Consider the following 17,847-nt stretch of genomic DNA (forward strand, 5'->3'; position numbering starts at 1 on the left):
CCAGCCCAGAGATCTGACCAGTCTCCTCTCCGCACTCTCTGGTGTATCTCATACATCAGCAGCCATCAGCCCCTATTATACTCCTGCTCCCCCCCTCACATCATGTCACTGTGTGTTACCAGCCCAGAGATCTGACCAGTCTCCTCCCCGCACTCTCTGGTGTATCTCATACATCAGGAGCCATCAGCCCCTATTATACTCCTGCTCTCCCCCTCACGTCATGTCACTGTGTGTTACCAGCCCAGAGATCTGACCAGTCTCCTCCCTGCACTCTCTGGTGTATCTCATACATCAGCAGCCATCAGCCCCTATTATACTCCTGCTCTCCCCCTCACATCATGTCACTGTGTGTTACCAGCCCAGAGATCTGACCAGTCTCCTCCCCGCACTCTCTGGTGTATCTCATACATCAGGTGCCATCAGCCCCTATTATACTCCTGCTCTCCCCCTCACATCATGTCACTGTGTGTTACCAGCCCAGAGATCTGACCAGTCTCCTCCCCGCACTCTCTGGTGTATCTCATACATCAGAAGCCATAGGCCCCTATTATAACCCTGCTCTCCCCCTCACATCATGTCACTGTGTTACCAGCCCAGAGATCTGACCAGTCTCCTCCCCGCACTCTCTGGTGTATCTCATACATCAGGAGCCATCAGCTGCTATTATACTCCTGCTCTCCCCCTCACATCATGTCACTGTGTGTTACCAGCACAGAGATCTGACCAGTCTCCTCCCCGCACTCTGGTGTATCTCATACATCAGGAGCCATCAGCCCCTATTATACTCCTGCTCTCCCCCTCACATCATGTCACTGTGTGTTACCAGCCCAGATATCTGACCAGTCTCCTCCCCGCACACTTTCTGGTGTATCTCATACATCAGGAGCCATCAGCCCTTATTATACTCCTGCTCTCCCCCTCACATCATGTCGCTGTGTGTTACCAGCCCAGAGATCTGACCAGTCTCCTCCCCGCACTCTCTGGTGTATCTCATACATCAGGAGCCATCAGCTCCTATTATACTCCTGCTCTCCCCCTCACATCATGTCACTGTGTGTTACCAGCACAGAGATCTGACCAGTCTCCTCCCCGCACTCTGGTGTATCTCATACATCAGGAGCCATCAGCCCCTATTATACTCCTGCTCTCCCCTCACATCCTGTCACTGTGTGTTACCAGCCCAGAGATCTGACCAGTCTCCTCCCCGCACACTTTCTGGTGTATCTCATACATCAGCAGCCATCAGCCCTTATTATACTCCTGCTCTCCCCCTCACATCATGTCGCAGTGTGTTACCAGCCCAGTAATCTGACCAGTCTCCTCCCCACACTCTCTGGTGTATCTCATACATCAGGAGCCATCGGCCCCTATTATACTCCTGCTCTCCCCCTCACATCATGTCACTGTGTGTTACCAGCCCAGAGATCTGACCAGTCTCCTCCCCGCACACTTTCTGGTGTATCTCATACATCAGCAGCCATCAGCCCTTATTATACTCCTGCTCTCCCCCTCACATCATGTCGCTGTGTGTTACCAGCCCAGTAATCTGACCAGTCTCCTCCCCACACTCTCTGGTGTATCTCATACATCAGGAGCCATCGGCCTCTATTATACTCCTGCTCTCCCCCTCACATCATGTCACTGTGTTACCAGCCCAGAGATCTGACCAGTCTCCTCCCCGCACTCTCTGGTGTATCTCATACATCAGGAGCCATCAGCTCCTATTATACTCCTGCTCTCCCCCTCACATCATGTCACTATTTGTTACCAGCACAGAGATCTGACCAGTCTCCTCCCCGCACTCTGGTGTATCTCATACATCAGGAGCCATCAGCCCCTATTATACTCCTGCTCTCCCCTCACATCCTGTCACTGTGTGTTACCAGCCCAGAGATCTGACCAGTCTCCTCCCCGCACACTTTCTGGTGTATCTCATACATCAGGTAACATCAGCCCCTATTATACTCCTGCTCTCCCCCTCACATCCTGTCACTGTGTGTTACCAGCCCAGAGATCTGACCAGTCTCCTCCCCGCACACTTTCTGGTGTATCTCATACATCAGGTAACATCAGCCCCTATTATACTCCTGCTCTCCCCCTCACATCATGTCGCTGTGTGTTACCAGCCCAGATATCTGACCAGTCTCCTCCCCGCACTCTCTGGTGTATCTCATACATCAGGAGCCATCAGCCCTTATTATACTCCTGCTCTCCCCCTCACATCATGTCACTGTGTGTTACCAGCCCAGAGATCTGACCAGTCTCCTCCCTGCACTCTCTGGTGTATCTCATACATCAGGAGCCATCAGCCCCTATTATACTCCTGCTCTCCCCCTCACATCATGTCACTGTGTGTTACCAGCCCAGAGATCTGACCAGTCTCCTCCCCGCACTCTCTGGTGTATCTCATACATCAGGAGCCATCAGCCCCTATTATACTCCTGCTCTCCCCTCACATCATGTCACTGTTAGTTACCAGTCCAGAGATCTGACCAGTCTCCTCCCCGCACTCTCTGGTGTACCTCATACATCAGGAGCCATCAGCCCCTATTATACTCCTGCTCTCCCCCTCACATCATGTCACTGTGTGTTACCAGCCCAGAGATCTGACCAGTCTCCTCCCCACACTCTCTGGTGTACCTCATACATCAGGAGCCATCAGCCCCTATTATACTCCTGCTCTCCCCCTCACATCATGTCACTGTGTTACCAGCCCAGAGATCTGACCAGTCTCCTACCCGCACTCTCTGGTGTATCTCATACATCAGGAGCCATCAGCCCCTATTATACTCCTGCTCTCCCCCTTACATCATGTCACTGTGTGTTACCAGCCCAGAGATATGACCAGTCTCCTCCCCGCACTCTCTGGTGTATCTCATACATCAGGAGCCATCAGCCCCTATTATACTCCTGCTCTCCCCCTCACATCATGTCACTGTGTGTTACCAGCCCAGAGACCTGACCAGTCTCCTCCCCACACTCTCTGGTGTATCTCATACATCAGGAGCCATCAGCCCCTATTATACTCCTGCTCTCCCCCTCACATCCTGTCACTGTGTGTTACCAGCCCAGAGATCTGGCCAGTCTCCTCCCCGCACTCTCTGGTGTATCTCATACATCAGCCCCTATTATACTCCTGCTCTCCCCCTCACATCATGTCACTGTGTGTTACCAGAGATCTGACCAGTCTCCTCCCCACACTCTCTGGTGTATCTCATACATCAGAAGCCATCAGCCCCTATTATACTCCTGCTCTCCCCCTCACATCATGTCACTGTGTGTTACCAGCCCAGAGATCTGACCAGTCTCCTCCCCGCACTCTCTGGTGTATCTCATACATCAGGAGCCATCAGCCCCTATTATACTCCTGCTCTCCCCCTCACATCCTGTCACTGTGTGTTCCCAGCCCAGAGATCTGACCAGTCTCCTCCCCGCAGTCTCTGGTGTATCTCATACATCAGGAGCCATCAGCCCCTATTATACTCCTGCTCTCCCCCTCACATCATGTCACTGTGTGTTACCAGCCCAGAGATCTGACCAGTCTCCTCCCCGCACTCTCTGGTGTATTTCATACATCAGGTGCCATCAGCCCCTATTATACTCCTGCTCTCCCCCTCACATCATGTCACTGTTTGTTACCAGCCCAGAGATCTGACCAGTCTCCTCCCCGCACTCTCTGGTGTATCTCATACATCAGGAGTCATCAGCCCCTATTATACTCCTGCTCTCCCCCTCACATCATGTCACTGTGTGTTCCCAGCCCAGAGATCTGACCAGTCTCCTCCCCGCAGTCTCTGGTGTATCTCATACATCAGGAGCCATCAGCCCCTATTATACTCCTGCTCTCCTCCTCACATCATGTCACTGTGTGTTACCAGCCCAGAGATCTGACCAGTCTCCTCCCCGCACTCTCTGGTGTATCTCATACATCAGGAGTCATCAGCCCCTATTATACTCCTGCTCTCCCCCTCACATCATGTCACTGTGTGTTACCAGCCCAGAGATCTGACCAGTCTCCTCCCCGCACTCTCTGGTGTATCTCATACATCAGGAGCCATCAGCCCCTATTATACTCCTGCTCTCCCCTCACATCATGTCACTGTGTGTTACCAGCCCAGAGATCTGACCAGTCTCCTCCCGCACTCTCTGGTGTATCTCATACATCAGGAGCCATCAGCCCCTATTATACTCCTGTTCTCCCCCTCACATAATGTCACTGTGTGTTACCAGCCCAGAGATCTGACCAGTCTCCTCCCCGCACTCTCTGGTGTATCTCATACATCAGGAGCCATCAGCCCCTATTATACTCCTGCTCTCCTCCTTACATCATGTCACTGTGTGTTACCAGCCCAGAGATCTGACCAGTCTCCTCCCTGCACTCTCTGGTGTATCTCATACATCAGCAGCCATCAGCCCCTATTATACTCCTGCTCTCCCCCTCACATCATGTCACTGTGTGTTACCAGCCCAGAGATCTGACCAGTCTCCTCCCCGCACTCTCTGGTGTATCTCATACATCAGGTGCCATCAGACCCTATTATACTCCTGCTCTCCCCTCACATCATGTCACTGTGTGTTACCAGCCCAGAGATCTGACCAGTCTCCTCCCCGCACTCTCTGGTGTATATCATATCTCTTAGTGTTATACTATGTGCTGCTGATGGCTGTAATGTGAATAGTGACATATATTATTATATTCCCAGCAGATGGATGTAACAGAAGGAATATCTCAGCCAGACATCTCTTATCTCTAGATGGTAACATAGAAGATGTCACACGCGGTTCTCCAGGACAAAACCCCAACACCCCTATTATACACCCAGTACCTCCCAGTGCAGATATACCATGTGATCCCTCTAATCACGCCCAGTGTTCTGCTGATATCCCAGTTATTGTTACACCTATTACAGGTCCGACAGTAGATAAAGTATATACCTGCTCTATAGATGTTCAACAGAACACACCACTCATTAATCATCAACCAGCTAAGTCAGGAGGGAAACGTTATCCATGTTCTGAGTGTGGGAAATGTTGTACATCTAAATCAAATCTTGTAAGACATTGGAAAAGTCACACAGGTGAGAAACCTTATATATGCTCAGAGTGTGGGAAATGTTTTACACAGAAAGCACATCTTGTTACACACCAGAGAAACCACACAGGTGAGAAGCCATTTCCATGCTCTGATTGTGGGAAATGTTTTATACGGAATTCAAGTCTTGTTATACATCAGAGAAGTCACACAGGTGAGAAACCATTTCCATGCTCTGAGTGTGGGAAATGTTTTACATCTAAATCAGATCTTTCTAGACATAAGAAACGTCACGCAGGTGAGAGGCCACATACATGCTCTGAGTGTGGGAAAGGTTTTAATCAGCGATCAGAGCTTGTTTCACACGAAAGGTCTCACACAGGTGAGAGGCCATTTTTATGTTCTGAGTGTGGGAAATGTTTTTCTCATAAATCAAATCTTGTTACACATCATAGACGTCACACAGGGAAGAAACCACTATGGCATAAACCTCCCAAAAATGTACAGATGGAGCCGCCTTCATTCAGCGTGGGTCTGGCGGTCGGACCGCCAGCCACCGGGAGGGGAGGCGTTCGCGCGTCCCCTTCCGTCAGAGCTTCCCGTCGATCAACGCCATCTACCTGAAGCGGAGACGGGCATGTATCGCATCACCTGGAAACTGGAACGTGTGTGTGTGAGAGATGCTCGCAGGTCCTTGTTAGATGGAGCGCCTCACCACCTGCGCTCGCCAGCGGGGGCATTGTGGCGAGCTCCAACGCTGACTGAGAGAGAATCTGTATATCAGAAATATACAGTTCACCCCCGTCCCAGATAAGGAAGATGACCATACCTTACACAGGACACTGCTAACACTCTAATCCAGTGGTCTCCAACCTTTTTGGGCCATGAGCTACTTGTGACAAAATAAAGCGCAACGAAGAGCTACTAAAATAAAAAATCTGCCTAATAACCAAAAAATGCCCCTGACACATTATGCCACACACCGCAATGCTCCAGACACATTATGCCATACACTGCAACGTCCAAAATGCCGCTTACATACGTCCCAACACTGGAGGCAGGGGAGAAGGGACATCTGTACGCGTCGAAGGCATGCGCCCGAAATTTGGGGGATCACCTACTAACATGGTACTCCTGCGAGGCCACATCCCCCATTTTTTCCGCTATGGGGGCATGGTCAGCCCTCTTAAGGGCTGTAGTCACATGGAGTGCAGACATTGAAAATGGGGGTGTGATACACATAGGCCCCCAATAGTGCAGTGCCAGATACACACATGCTCCCACAGTGCCAGAAACAGGTATGCCCCCACAGCACCAGGTATCCCACTGCTAAGTATGTCCCCACAGTGTCAGGTATGCCTCCAATGTTCCATGGGAGAGGACAGTCCTGTGTCCCTGCTGGAGGCCGCCGCTGCTGCTTCCCTGAGGGGAGGAGAGCACAGCACATCATGTGTCTCTCCTTCCCCTCACTCTGTCAATCAAAGCTTGTGGGCTGGCTCCTAATTGGCTACCAGCCCGGGAGCTCTGATTGGCTGACAGCCCAGTGACATGAGGGGATGGAGAGACGCGCAATGCACTCTCTTCCCCTCAGGATAGAAGCGGCATTGGCGGATTAAGGGATGGATTGGTGTGCAGCTGCAGAGTGGTCGAGCCACCTGGATATGTTGGCGACCACTGCTCTAATCCCTGCTCTCATCATCTCCCGCATTGGTTATTGAAATAGTCTCATTACTGGTCTTCCCCAATACAGACTCTCACCACTACAGTCCATGCTGAATGCAGCTGCGAGGCTGATCTTCCTCACCAGATGTTCATCGTCTCCGGATTTGCTCTGTCAGTCCCTCCATTGGTTACCTGTGTTCTACCGTATTCAACATAAAATGCTTTTACTTACACACATGGCCATAAACCTGACAGCGCCAATGTACATCTCTTTTCTTATAGTATCTCATAGGACTTTCTTTGGGCTGCACCTATGAATAAGTCTCTAATCCCTGAATGTTCCCTGAAAACTAACCTCTTTAGGCAGTTTATCATATTCGAGACCCAGCCACATAAGCTTCATAATCTTTTTCTATCCATTCACATCCCATCTGTACAGTCCTCACTTATTCTCTCATACTTTCCATCCTTCCATTGCTGGGTCACTGTATCATACAGCCCACCCAGAATCTTTGCAATCTGGTGACTATTATGCAAAAAATAACACCCGTCCTTCTGTATCACACTTCTATTTCCTTATACAGTGTGAGCTTGTGAACAGGGCCCCCCTACCAGTTTGTCTGTAACTACCCAGTTTGTTTTATCACCATTTCCAATTTCAAAGACCAACAATTTTATATAAGAAACTGTTAATAAATAACCAATAAAACATAAAATGGAAATTCAATAATGAAGCAAAGAAAATATTCAGGTAAAATTTCATGGATGCGCGTGCATATTCTAGGGTCAGTGCAGACCCCATTACGGTACCAGTAGTTGAAGGTAAAACAAGTCTTTGAAAGCAAATAATTCATCACAACTTCACTCGTCGAGCTCATGCAAAGTTATATTTGTTATCCAGTAATAGTTTTTAAACTTCTGTCAATTTTGGGAACTGATTTTTTTTATTTATTTTTTTATATTGGGGGGGGGGGGGGTCGGGACAATCCCTTCATGCCAGATTTTGAGGAACAAATTTATTTTATTGAAATATAGAAAGTATCCAGCCATTTATATGATGAATTTAAGAGGCTACAAAATACCCACTGTATGTTCATTGGAGGAAGCAGATATAATATAGCGTAAACCTGCTAGGTTGTCTACTAGAAACACTCCTGGATCCCTTGTGTGAGCTCCATAATGAGGAAACTTGGGGTTGTGACGAGAGGCAGACATGGCAACTTCCATCAGGAGAGCACGCTCTGCAAAGAGCACATCCTGCCTGATCAGAAAGTCGGCCATCAGCAGGATGGGAATGTTTACAGCAGACATTATTTGCAGAAACTTCTCTTAGGGACACCTCCTGCATCACTGTCCAACTAAATGTGCCTCCCCTGGTGGTTGATAAGTCACCATCATGTCTCAGGGACTCCATCCAATACTCGAAAGAAACGAGTCTGAAGGTTCAGGATAGGCCAAAGAAAAAGCCGTCTGATCAGACTGAGATGAGAAAAAGGTTGGAATAGAACCCTGTCACCCTTTAAAGAATGGGCAGTGGTTCTATTACCCTTGCTGACAAGAGAGGGAGTAGATTGCCCTGTGAAGAGCCAAAGCCTTGGCAGAGGGTGTAACCTCTTCAAATCATGTCCAGCATTGAAGTGTCTACTGTGGTGCTTGCCTAAACGTCTGCAAAGAGAAGAAGATGGCCACCCACCATGGAAGTGTCTGCCTGGTACAGGAAACCATCAGGGCCCACAGGCCCTGATGGTTTTCAGGCTGCTTTGGGGCTTGTAGATTTCCAGATCAGGGTTGACAACCCTTGGACTATTGCAGGTGGGAACCATGAGGATGGACCTCTAGCCTTTTTTTGAGGACACATGTAATAAAGAGGGCAAAATGAAGTTTTTAGATGCTGAAATGATCTTATCCAATTCAGCACCAAAGAGGACCTCACCTGCAAAAGGGAGGGCCTCTAATGCCTTCTTGGACTCACTGTTAGCTCAACAAGAATGGGTCCATAAGGCACGCCTGGCCACAACCAAGGCAGCTGAGACCTTCAAAGCAAATGTACCAGAGTCTGAAGCTGCCTCACCTAGGTCGGTGTTTGCTTCCTGGTTGTTATCTGCACCATAAGATCAGATCAGCGAGAGCATCTAGCCAACCCCATATGGCCAAGGACACCCGAGGGGACATTTACTAATTAGGTACTTCTGTACTTTCGCGGCGCCAGCATGGCGCCGCGCGTCAGAGTCCCCTTGCGGGCTCGGTGGCTCGCTACGCTAATTAAAATCAACTCCATGCCAACATGGATAGTGGAGGTATGAACTATCCATGTTGGCATGGCGTTAACTTCGGTTTTTTTACTTAGTTTGTGGCGAGCGTAACCTGGAAGTACGCGCGGCGCCATGCTGGCGCCGTGAAAGTAAAGAAGTACCACTAATTATTATGATTTCACATGCGATGTTGCTATGGGCAACCAATCAGATACTATCTATTACCTTCTAGAAGGTGCTAAATAAATAGATCTGATTCAGTTCCCATAGCAACATCCCATGTTAAATAGACGTCCCATCTTAGTAAACCCCCCCCCCCAGGCAGATGCAAAGGCAGGATGCAGTGCAGCCCTGCATTAGAATTGGTTCCTTAAAGGAAGTGACCTCAAGGATGGAGAGGGTAGAAGAACGGACTAGACGGGCAATATGCATGTCCACCAGTGGTGGGGATTCCCAAACTTTTCTATCACCATGGGATCGAAATCTATAAAACTCTTAGTAAGAATAAATATTTTAATTGGGTGCTTCCATGCATCCTTAAAAGGGTTCTCTAACTGTGGAGGGGGGGAAAGGCCATGGCATGTTCTTTTTCCGTTTAAAAATGTGAGTTTGGGAAGGAGGGGGGGTGGGGTCAGAGTCTGCAGTACACCTCTAACCGCCAAGACCAGTGCATCAATCCTGGAAAGTATCATATGCTCCTCATGCTGTTGAGGTTCCTCCGCTTCAGAAAGTATGGACCCCTAATCTTGTGAAAAAAAATTTCTCTGAGTCTGAATCCTTGGACTGATCCAGAATAACTGAAAACCAAGGCAGGGTTCTGTGTCTAGCAGAAGTCTCTAAAGTCTGTTGAAAATTTGAAGCCCTGTACAGACTGAGACATTCCTTGAAGCCAGGATGGTTCTGATTGTACCTGAGATGTAGCAGGGTCCCCTGTAGGAACGGATTGCGAAGGCCATGACACTGCAAGTTGTGCAGTTAAGTAGTTTGTGCTAGGGAATCAGCCCAGTCAGGCTCACCCAGAGCAGAGTGACCTGGGAGCTCGTCACGAGATGTGTCCACAGAACAGCGATCCCAAACACCATCTTGTCTCTAGAGGCGCATGAAAACATTTCTGTGCACACAGTACAGGTATAAGCATGTAGCCCAGAGGTTCATCTACCCCTTTGGGAAGGTTTGGGGCCACCCTTACATTACAGAGACACAGAATCTTACAGACCAAAAAATGGGCCTTGAAAAAGCTGAAAAGTCAGCGAAACGCTTGCGTTGGCTAATACCCACTGTCTGACATGCCTGTTAGCTTAAAAATGTTGATAATTGTGATGTTAGTATAATAGGGCGCCACAAGACCACCTAGGTGTTGATAGATAACACCAAAGGTGAAACAGGTAGAAACAACCTCACATGGGTGTTTGTGGCTACTGAACTGATCAATAGGGGATAATTCAAATCCCATCCCTCAGTATGAAATGCCTACCTGAGCGCTCCAAACACAATCTGAGAAACCCTAAGACATTGTGAAATCTTATACTATCCAACTACTTGTATTTTTGTCACTTGCTCTAAAACAATGTTAATATGAGAAATAATAAAACTCCTGTTTCCTTTTCATTTTTCCCTTGTGATCCCCAGTAAAATCAGCAGACCACTGTAAAAATCAAGTCTGAGACCAAGTCCAACCTATTTTGGTCAACCACCAGCAGGTGGCACCAAAAGACAAGTTATGAGACAATCACAGTGAAATATTATATTGAAAACTGTTATGGTCAACCACCAGTAGGTGGCACCAAGGGACTGTCCACCAATAAAGGTGTCAGACAGAAACAGTCTAATTATTATTACTGTGACCCAACTTCAGGGAATATGATGAAGTACTAATGGGGTATCTACACAAGTGGTAGTAAAGGAAACTCTCTCATACTAATAGCAGCAAAACCTACAATTAAGGGTATCTCTTTGTGTATAACACTACATCACTGGCTACTACTTGACAGGCATTTTTCAGGCAGGATTCAAGTGTATTTTTTTAAAAAACACTGTATTTCCTACTTTTTGAGCACATAGTGTGTACATGTTTGTATGTCCCAATATATTTTAACCTCTAATTTTTCGCTGCATTCCCAAACAAATTTATTGTGGGATTATTAACCCCTTCCCACCGCAGCCTGTTTTTGCCTTCCTGACAGAGCCCTTTTTTTCAAATCTGACAGGTATCACTTAAGTGGGGATAACTTTTTTTTGCTTTTACTTATCCCAGTGATTTTGAGATTGTTTTCTCGTGACACATTGTACTTCAAGTTAGTGGTAAATTTTGGTCGATACAGTCTGTGTTTTTTTGTGAAAAATACCAAAATGTCGTAAAAAAATTGAAAATTTAGCAATTTGCAAAATGTTAAATTTTCTGCTTGTGAGACAAATAATCATACCACTCAAAATAGTTAATAACTAACATAGACCATATGTCTACTTTATGTTTCAATCATTATTTCAACCTCCTTTTAATTTTTTGGGACACTAGGAGGCTTAAAATATGAATATCAAATTCTCAAATTTTCAAGAAAATTTCAAACACTGATTTTTTTAGGGACCAGTTCAGTTCTGATGTGACTTTGAGGGACTTGTATGTGAGACACCCCCATAAATGATGCCATTTCAAAAACTGCACCCTTCACAGTATTCAAAACAGCATTTTGGAAGTTTGTTAACCCTTTAGGTGTTTCACAGGAATTAAAACAAAGTGTAGGTGAAATTTCAAAACTTCATTTTTTTTGCAGATTTTCAATTTTAATACATTTTTCTAAGGAACACAGTAGATTTTACTAGAGAAATGTGACTAAAAATTGATTCCCCCAATTCTTTTGTTTTCATAAATATCCTATATGTGGCCCTAGTGTGCACGTTGACCAAACCACAGGCTTCATAATAGAAGGAGCACCTACTTGATTTTGGAGCCTCCTTTTTATGAGATTATTTTTTAGGCACCATGTAGGTTTCTAGGCACCATAAGATGCTAAAAGATAGGAACCCCCCCACAAGTGACCCCATTTTGCAAACTACACCCCTCAGGGAATTCAACTAGGGGTATAGTGTACATTTCAAACCCCCAGGGGTTTCACCAATTGTGGTACAACTGGGCAGTGAAAATGAAAAATTTAATTTTTTACACAAAAATGCAGTTCTGGCTCAAAATTTTTCATTTTCACAAGGAATGAAGGAGACAAAGCACCCCAAAATCTGTGCCCCAATTTCTCCCGAGTACGGCAATGCCTCACATGTGACCAAAAAATACCATTTGGGTGCATGGCAGGACTCAGAAGGGAAGGAGTGATATTTGGATTTTGCAGCACAGATTCTGGTGGAATGTTGGTGGGTGCTATGTCGCATTAGCAAGACCCCCGAAGCACCAATACAGTGGAACCCCCCCACAAGTGACCCCATTTTGCAAACTACACCCCTCAGGGAATTCAACTAGGGGTATAGTGTACATTTCAAACCCCCAGGGGTTTCACCAATTGTGGTACAACTGGGCAGTGAAAATGAAAAATTAAATTTTTTACACAAAAATGCAGTTCTGGCTCAAAATGTTTCATTTTCACAAGGAATGAAGGAGACAAAGCACCCCAAAATCTGTGCCCCAATTTCTCCCGAGTACGGCAATGCCTCATGTGTGACCAAAAAATGGCAGGACTCAGAAGGGAAGGAGTGATATTTGGATTTTGCAGCACAGATTCTGGTGGAATGTTGGTGGGTGCTATGTCGCATTAGCAAGACCCCCAAAGCACCAATACAGTGGAACCCCCCCACAAGTGACCCCATTTTGCAAACTACACCCCTCAGGGAATTCATCTAGGGGTATAGTGTACATTTCAAACCCCCAGGGGTTTCACCAATTTTGATACAACTGGGCTGTGCAAATGAAAAATTACATTTTTTTACACAAAAATGCAGTTCTGGCTCAAAATTTTTCATTTTCATAAGGTATGAAGGAGAAAAAGCACCCCAAAATCTGTGCCCCAATTTCTCCCGAGTATGGCAATGCCTCATATGTGACCAAAAAATACCAGTTGGGTGCATGGCAGGACTCAGAAGGGAAGGAGTGATTTTTGGATTTTGCAGCTCAGATTCTGGTGGAATGAATGGTGGGTGCTATGTGGCATTAGCAAGACCCCCGAAGCACGGTGAAATGATGAACCTAATAATCCATAGATGTGTGGTATATTTTAAAACACTCCTTTATACATAGGCCGGGTTTGTCGGGGCAAGTTTCACAGTGGAAAATAGTATCCTTTCTTATTCCCTTTTTATAGCAAACTTTGCACCTTTTTTGTGTCCTGCCCTTTTTTGCAGTGGAGGGGATTTCGTTAGGAAAATGCTGCCCTGGTACAATACGGGGGCCAGTACTAGAAGTACTGGGGCCCTCTGCCTGCTGGTTCCCAAATATTAGGCCCTTTATGACTTCCTCTTGAAAGTGCATAAATGTCCCCCTCTGGCTGGTAGAACGGAATAGCACGTAAGATTTTTGTTTTCCGCAGGGCACTGTACGGCTTCAGTACCTGATCTGAAAGATCCACTCCGCCCATGTACTTATTGTAATCTAGGATACAATTAGGTTTTGAGGTGTGGGTACTGGTACCTCGTACAGGGACGGAGGTGGTACTGTCTCCATGAATTGTTGTCAGTATAAGGACATCCCTCTTGTCCTTATATTTGACCAACAACATATTTTCGGTGGATTGTGCCCTGCTTTCACCCCTTCTCAGTACTTGGGCAATGTGCGTTTTTGGGAGGCCTCTTTGGTTCTTGCGCACAGTACCGCAAGCTGCTGTACCTCTTGAACCAAGGGCCTTAAACAGGGGGATGCTAGTGTAAAAGTTATCCACATAGAGGTGATAACCTTTATCCAGGAAGGGGTGCACTAAATCCCAGACAATTTTTCCACTAACACCTACAAGGGAGGGGGGGCATTCTGGCGGTTCAATTCTTGAATCCTTCCCTTCATATACCCTAAACCTGTGGGTGTACCCTGAGGTGCTTTCACACAGTTTATACATTTTTATGCCATACCTTGCCCTCTTACTGGGAAGGTACTGGCGGAATTTAACCCTTCCTTTAAAATGTATAAGGGACTCGTCGATACAAATAAATTTTTCAGGGATGTACATCTCTGCAAATTTGGCACTGAAATGATCAATGACCGGCCTGACTTTAAATAGCCGGTCAAAGGTGGGATCATCTCTGGGTGGGCACTGTGCATTATCGGTGTAATGTAAAAATTTAAGGATTGTCTCAAAACGAGTCCGGGTCATGGCCATACGATGAAGTGGGGTGCTGTACAGAACATCTGTACTCCAATATTGCCTAATTTCTGGCTTTTTTACTATGCCCATATGTAACACCAGACCCCAAAACGTCATCATCTCTACTGCATCTACATGGGTCCACCTAGCAAATGATGACGTGGGGTTTTGAGCAATAAACTGCTGGGCATATAAATTACTTTGGTCCACCATTAAATTTATAAAATCATCAGAGAAAAATAATTTGAAAAAGTCAATTTCTCTGAGACCTGTTGAATCAAATTGGATTCCTGGGATGGCCAAAAACTCAGGAACCTGGGGCTCAAAATTGTCTGGTGGTGGGGTCCATACGGGATCAATCATTTGGGGGGGGGGTCTCAGCTGCTCTACGGGGGCATCTTTGAGGGGGTCCCTCATCACTAGAGGAGGAAGATGAGGTTAAGACGAATCCTTCAAATTCCCCGCTTGCATCACTGGCTGTGTCAGAGGCAAGCATGGCATATGCCTCCTCCGCTGAATACATTCTTCTGGATGACTGGGATGACATTTGGGATGCCATTTTTATTTTTGTGTTTCTGTAAGTGTAATGTTTCAACACGTGTATAGTGTAGGGGGGGTACAAACTTTATTTCAACACGGGGGTATGTAGTGTGTATGTAGTGCAGAAAAAAAAATACTTTATACAGGAATTTGATCCCAATAAAAAAAAAAAATAATTAGATCAACCCTGTGGCAAAAATGCTGATCTGTGATGTACGTCACTCAGCAACTTCAAGGCAGCTTTTGGTACAACCTTGAAGGGGTTAAAAAAAAAAAAAAAAAAAAGGTCCTGCGCCAAAAATTGAGCACAGATGTTGGTCAGTAACGTCCGTCACTGAACAGCGCTCAAAGGCAACAGGAATTTGATCCCAAAAAAAATAAAAAATAGATCAACCCTGTGCCGAAAATGCTGATCAGTGATGTACGTCACTGATCAGCGCTCAGCGGCCACAGGACACCCACAAAAGCAACGTGGGTGTAAAAACAATTTAAAAAAAATAAACCACAGCACTCTCCAAAAAAAAAACAATTAAAAAAAACTGCAGAAAAAAAATTATATCAACCCTGTGCCGAAAATGCTGATCAGTGATGTACGTCACTGATCAGCGCTCAGCGGCCACAGGACACCCACAAAAGCAACGTGGGTGTAAAAACAATTTAAAAAAAAATAAACCACAGCACTCTCCAAAAAAAAAAACAATTTAAAAAAACTGCAGAAAAAAAATTATATCAACCCTGTGCCAAAAATGCTGTTCAGTGATGTACGTCACTGATCAGCGCTCAGCGGCCACAGGACACCCACAAAAGCAACGTGGGTGTAAAAACAAAACCCCACTGCACTCTCCAAAAAAAACCAACTGCAGATCAGTGATGCAACACTGATTAGCAGTGAGGGGCAGCAGGCACACAACTGTGGGTGCAACCTGACAGGGTATATATATATATATATATATATAAAAAAAAAACCTGCACCCCCAAAAAGTTGCTGATCAGTTAATTTATACTGATCAGCACAAAAGGGGGGACAGCAGTCAGTTGCACAGGCAGCACAACCTTTGGTGCAACTGACAGGTATATATATAAAAAAAAAAACCTGCACCCCCAAAAAAGTTGCTGATCAGCACAGATATACTGATCAGCACAAAAGGGGGGGCAGCAGACACAAAATATAGCACTCTCTGTCACTATCTCTCACTCTATGACACTGCAGCAGCAGCACACAGGAAGTCACAAGATCCAGGAAGCATCCAGCTGCTGGCAGCACGCTACCAGCGGTGATCAGGTAAGTATCAGGCAAGGATCAGGTCAGTATATCACGACAGATTGGCACGGTAACCGCTCTGCACGCAATTCCAGACCGGAATGGCGTCTGCAGCGCAGTCACCGTTAGTTTAAATCACGCGCCATGGCTGTGATTGGTCCGTCGGTCCGACGGACCAATCACAGCCTTGGGGGCAGGTGGGGTGAGGTGTGGTCATCACCGGTGACCCCCTCACACCACCTCACACCCGGCGGTGATTGATCCCTGTGTTACCGAGCGTCTGATTCGCCGGTAACACAGGAAAACGCTGCGATTGGCTGTTCACATTGAACAGCCAATCGCAGCTATCGCCGACGGGGGGGAGGCATCGCCGCCCCCCCTGGGCATGCTGGGACATGTCTGCTGTCAGGGACAGCAGACATCGTCCCTCTGTCACCGCGTCCCTAGACGCGGTGACAGTTTAAAGTCATGACGTATATATACGTCATGTGTCGGGAAGTACATCCCGGCCATGACGTATATATACGTCAAATGTCAGGAAGGGGTTAATAATAAAGAATTAAAAGCTATATTTTATGACTCTATTCTTCCAGTGCGTTCCCCCGAAAGCAGTCCTTTTTCTCTTTTTGTCCCAGACCAATAAATAGGAAAGGGGTCAATGACAGGAAGTACACTGGATTGTTGAGTTGGGTATCTGCACACTGTGAGCCCACCACAGCAGTGTCTACTGTAAGGTAACAGAAGTTGTTTTAGCCCAAAAGACCACCCCAATCTAGTGTGAAAGAGGTAGTATTATAACCCCCCCCCCCCCAATATAGGCATCACAAAACCAGCAACCAGCACCATGACGTGCGAAAGGGGAATATACAACCTGACACCAGGGCATGGAGGTAGGATTACACTTTCACAAGGACTCTCCTATGAGAAAACGCTCAGCTCCCCCAACGCTTGAAGCAGCCGCTGCCTGCAGACTGGTTCTTCTGTGAGGAAATGCCCACCACGGGGTGAGGGAGGGGTGTGGAGAGAGAGAGATGTGACCTAAGGCAGGAAGCTATACCCAGAGACCTTCGCTGATGTTTGGGGGCTGAGCTATGGGACACTCAGACTTCTGCCCGGAGCCGTTCCAGGGAGTGCATCCCACCGTGCTACATTCCTGGTGGCCTAGTGGTGGCTTCTGAGTGATCGTAGCCCCTCTGCTGGGACCAATGGGACTCTGCTTACCTTCAAGAAGCCTCCAATGAGATACAGTGGCTTTCTGGATGCCTTAGGAGGTGCCGGAGCTTCTGGCCATGGAGATCAGAGACCCGGCGACAGCGGGGCCTCTAACTCTACAACGGCCATACTGTGTGAGAACAGTGCCCCTACAACCAGAATACATAAACCATAAAATATAAAAAAGTGCCCTTTCCTAAAGCACCATGGCAAAAAGTGGCTGGCCTGAGGCAGGATGGGTATTGGGGAGGCGGTGCCTCTACCTGCTGCACTCCAAAAGTTTAACTTCTTGGTGGCCGGTCAGTGAACCTACCAATATCCATGGTCCCAGTATTCCACCGTAGGCTGAAGGAAATATATATAGTTATTGCATTGTACATTACAATATTACAGATATTTATCACCACTTTATTCTATTAAATAAATAGTTACTGGGTGTGGTAAGGACGTCATGATGGGAAGGAGGGAGCAAGAGAGATCCAGGAAGCGGAATCTCCTGACCCTACCTGTCTAATGTGGGAGCTGCAGCCACATTTGGAGACCTGGATTCCTGCACATCCCTCCCAGACACTGCCCGCAAGTTACTGAGTGGGC

At 46.8% G+C, this 17,847-nt stretch overlaps 3 protein-coding genes across 5 annotated transcripts in view; 1 reads left to right on the top strand and 2 right to left on the bottom strand.

The window, feature by feature from the left end:
* Positions 1-8,943, top strand: part of LOC146009800 (uncharacterized) — a 185,381-nt gene extending 176,438 nt beyond the window's left edge. For 2 of the 3 annotated variants that reach the window (XM_083150270.1, XM_083150271.1), the window contains exon 7: positions 4,704-8,943. In XM_083150270.1, coding sequence (XP_083006396.1) covers positions 4,704-5,656 — 953 coding nt within the window. In that variant the 3' untranslated portion in view covers positions 5,657-8,943. The remainder of the gene's footprint in view (positions 1-4,703) is intronic. The other variant, XM_083150272.1, reaches the window with a different exon arrangement.
* The window catches only part of LOC146009797 (uncharacterized), a 928,908-nt gene that overhangs the window by 215,872 nt on the left and 695,189 nt on the right, over positions 1-17,847 (bottom strand). The gene's annotated exons all lie outside the window — the stretch shown is intronic.
* Positions 1-17,847, bottom strand: part of LOC146009834 (uncharacterized) — a 547,900-nt gene that overhangs the window by 82,854 nt on the left and 447,199 nt on the right. The gene's annotated exons all lie outside the window — the stretch shown is intronic.

Source organism: Crinia signifera, chromosome 6 (assembly GCF_055691185.1).
Source record: "Crinia signifera chromosome 6, ASM5569118v1, whole genome shotgun sequence".
In the NCBI taxonomy this organism is placed as follows: Eukaryota; Metazoa; Chordata; class Amphibia; order Anura; family Myobatrachidae; genus Crinia; species Crinia signifera.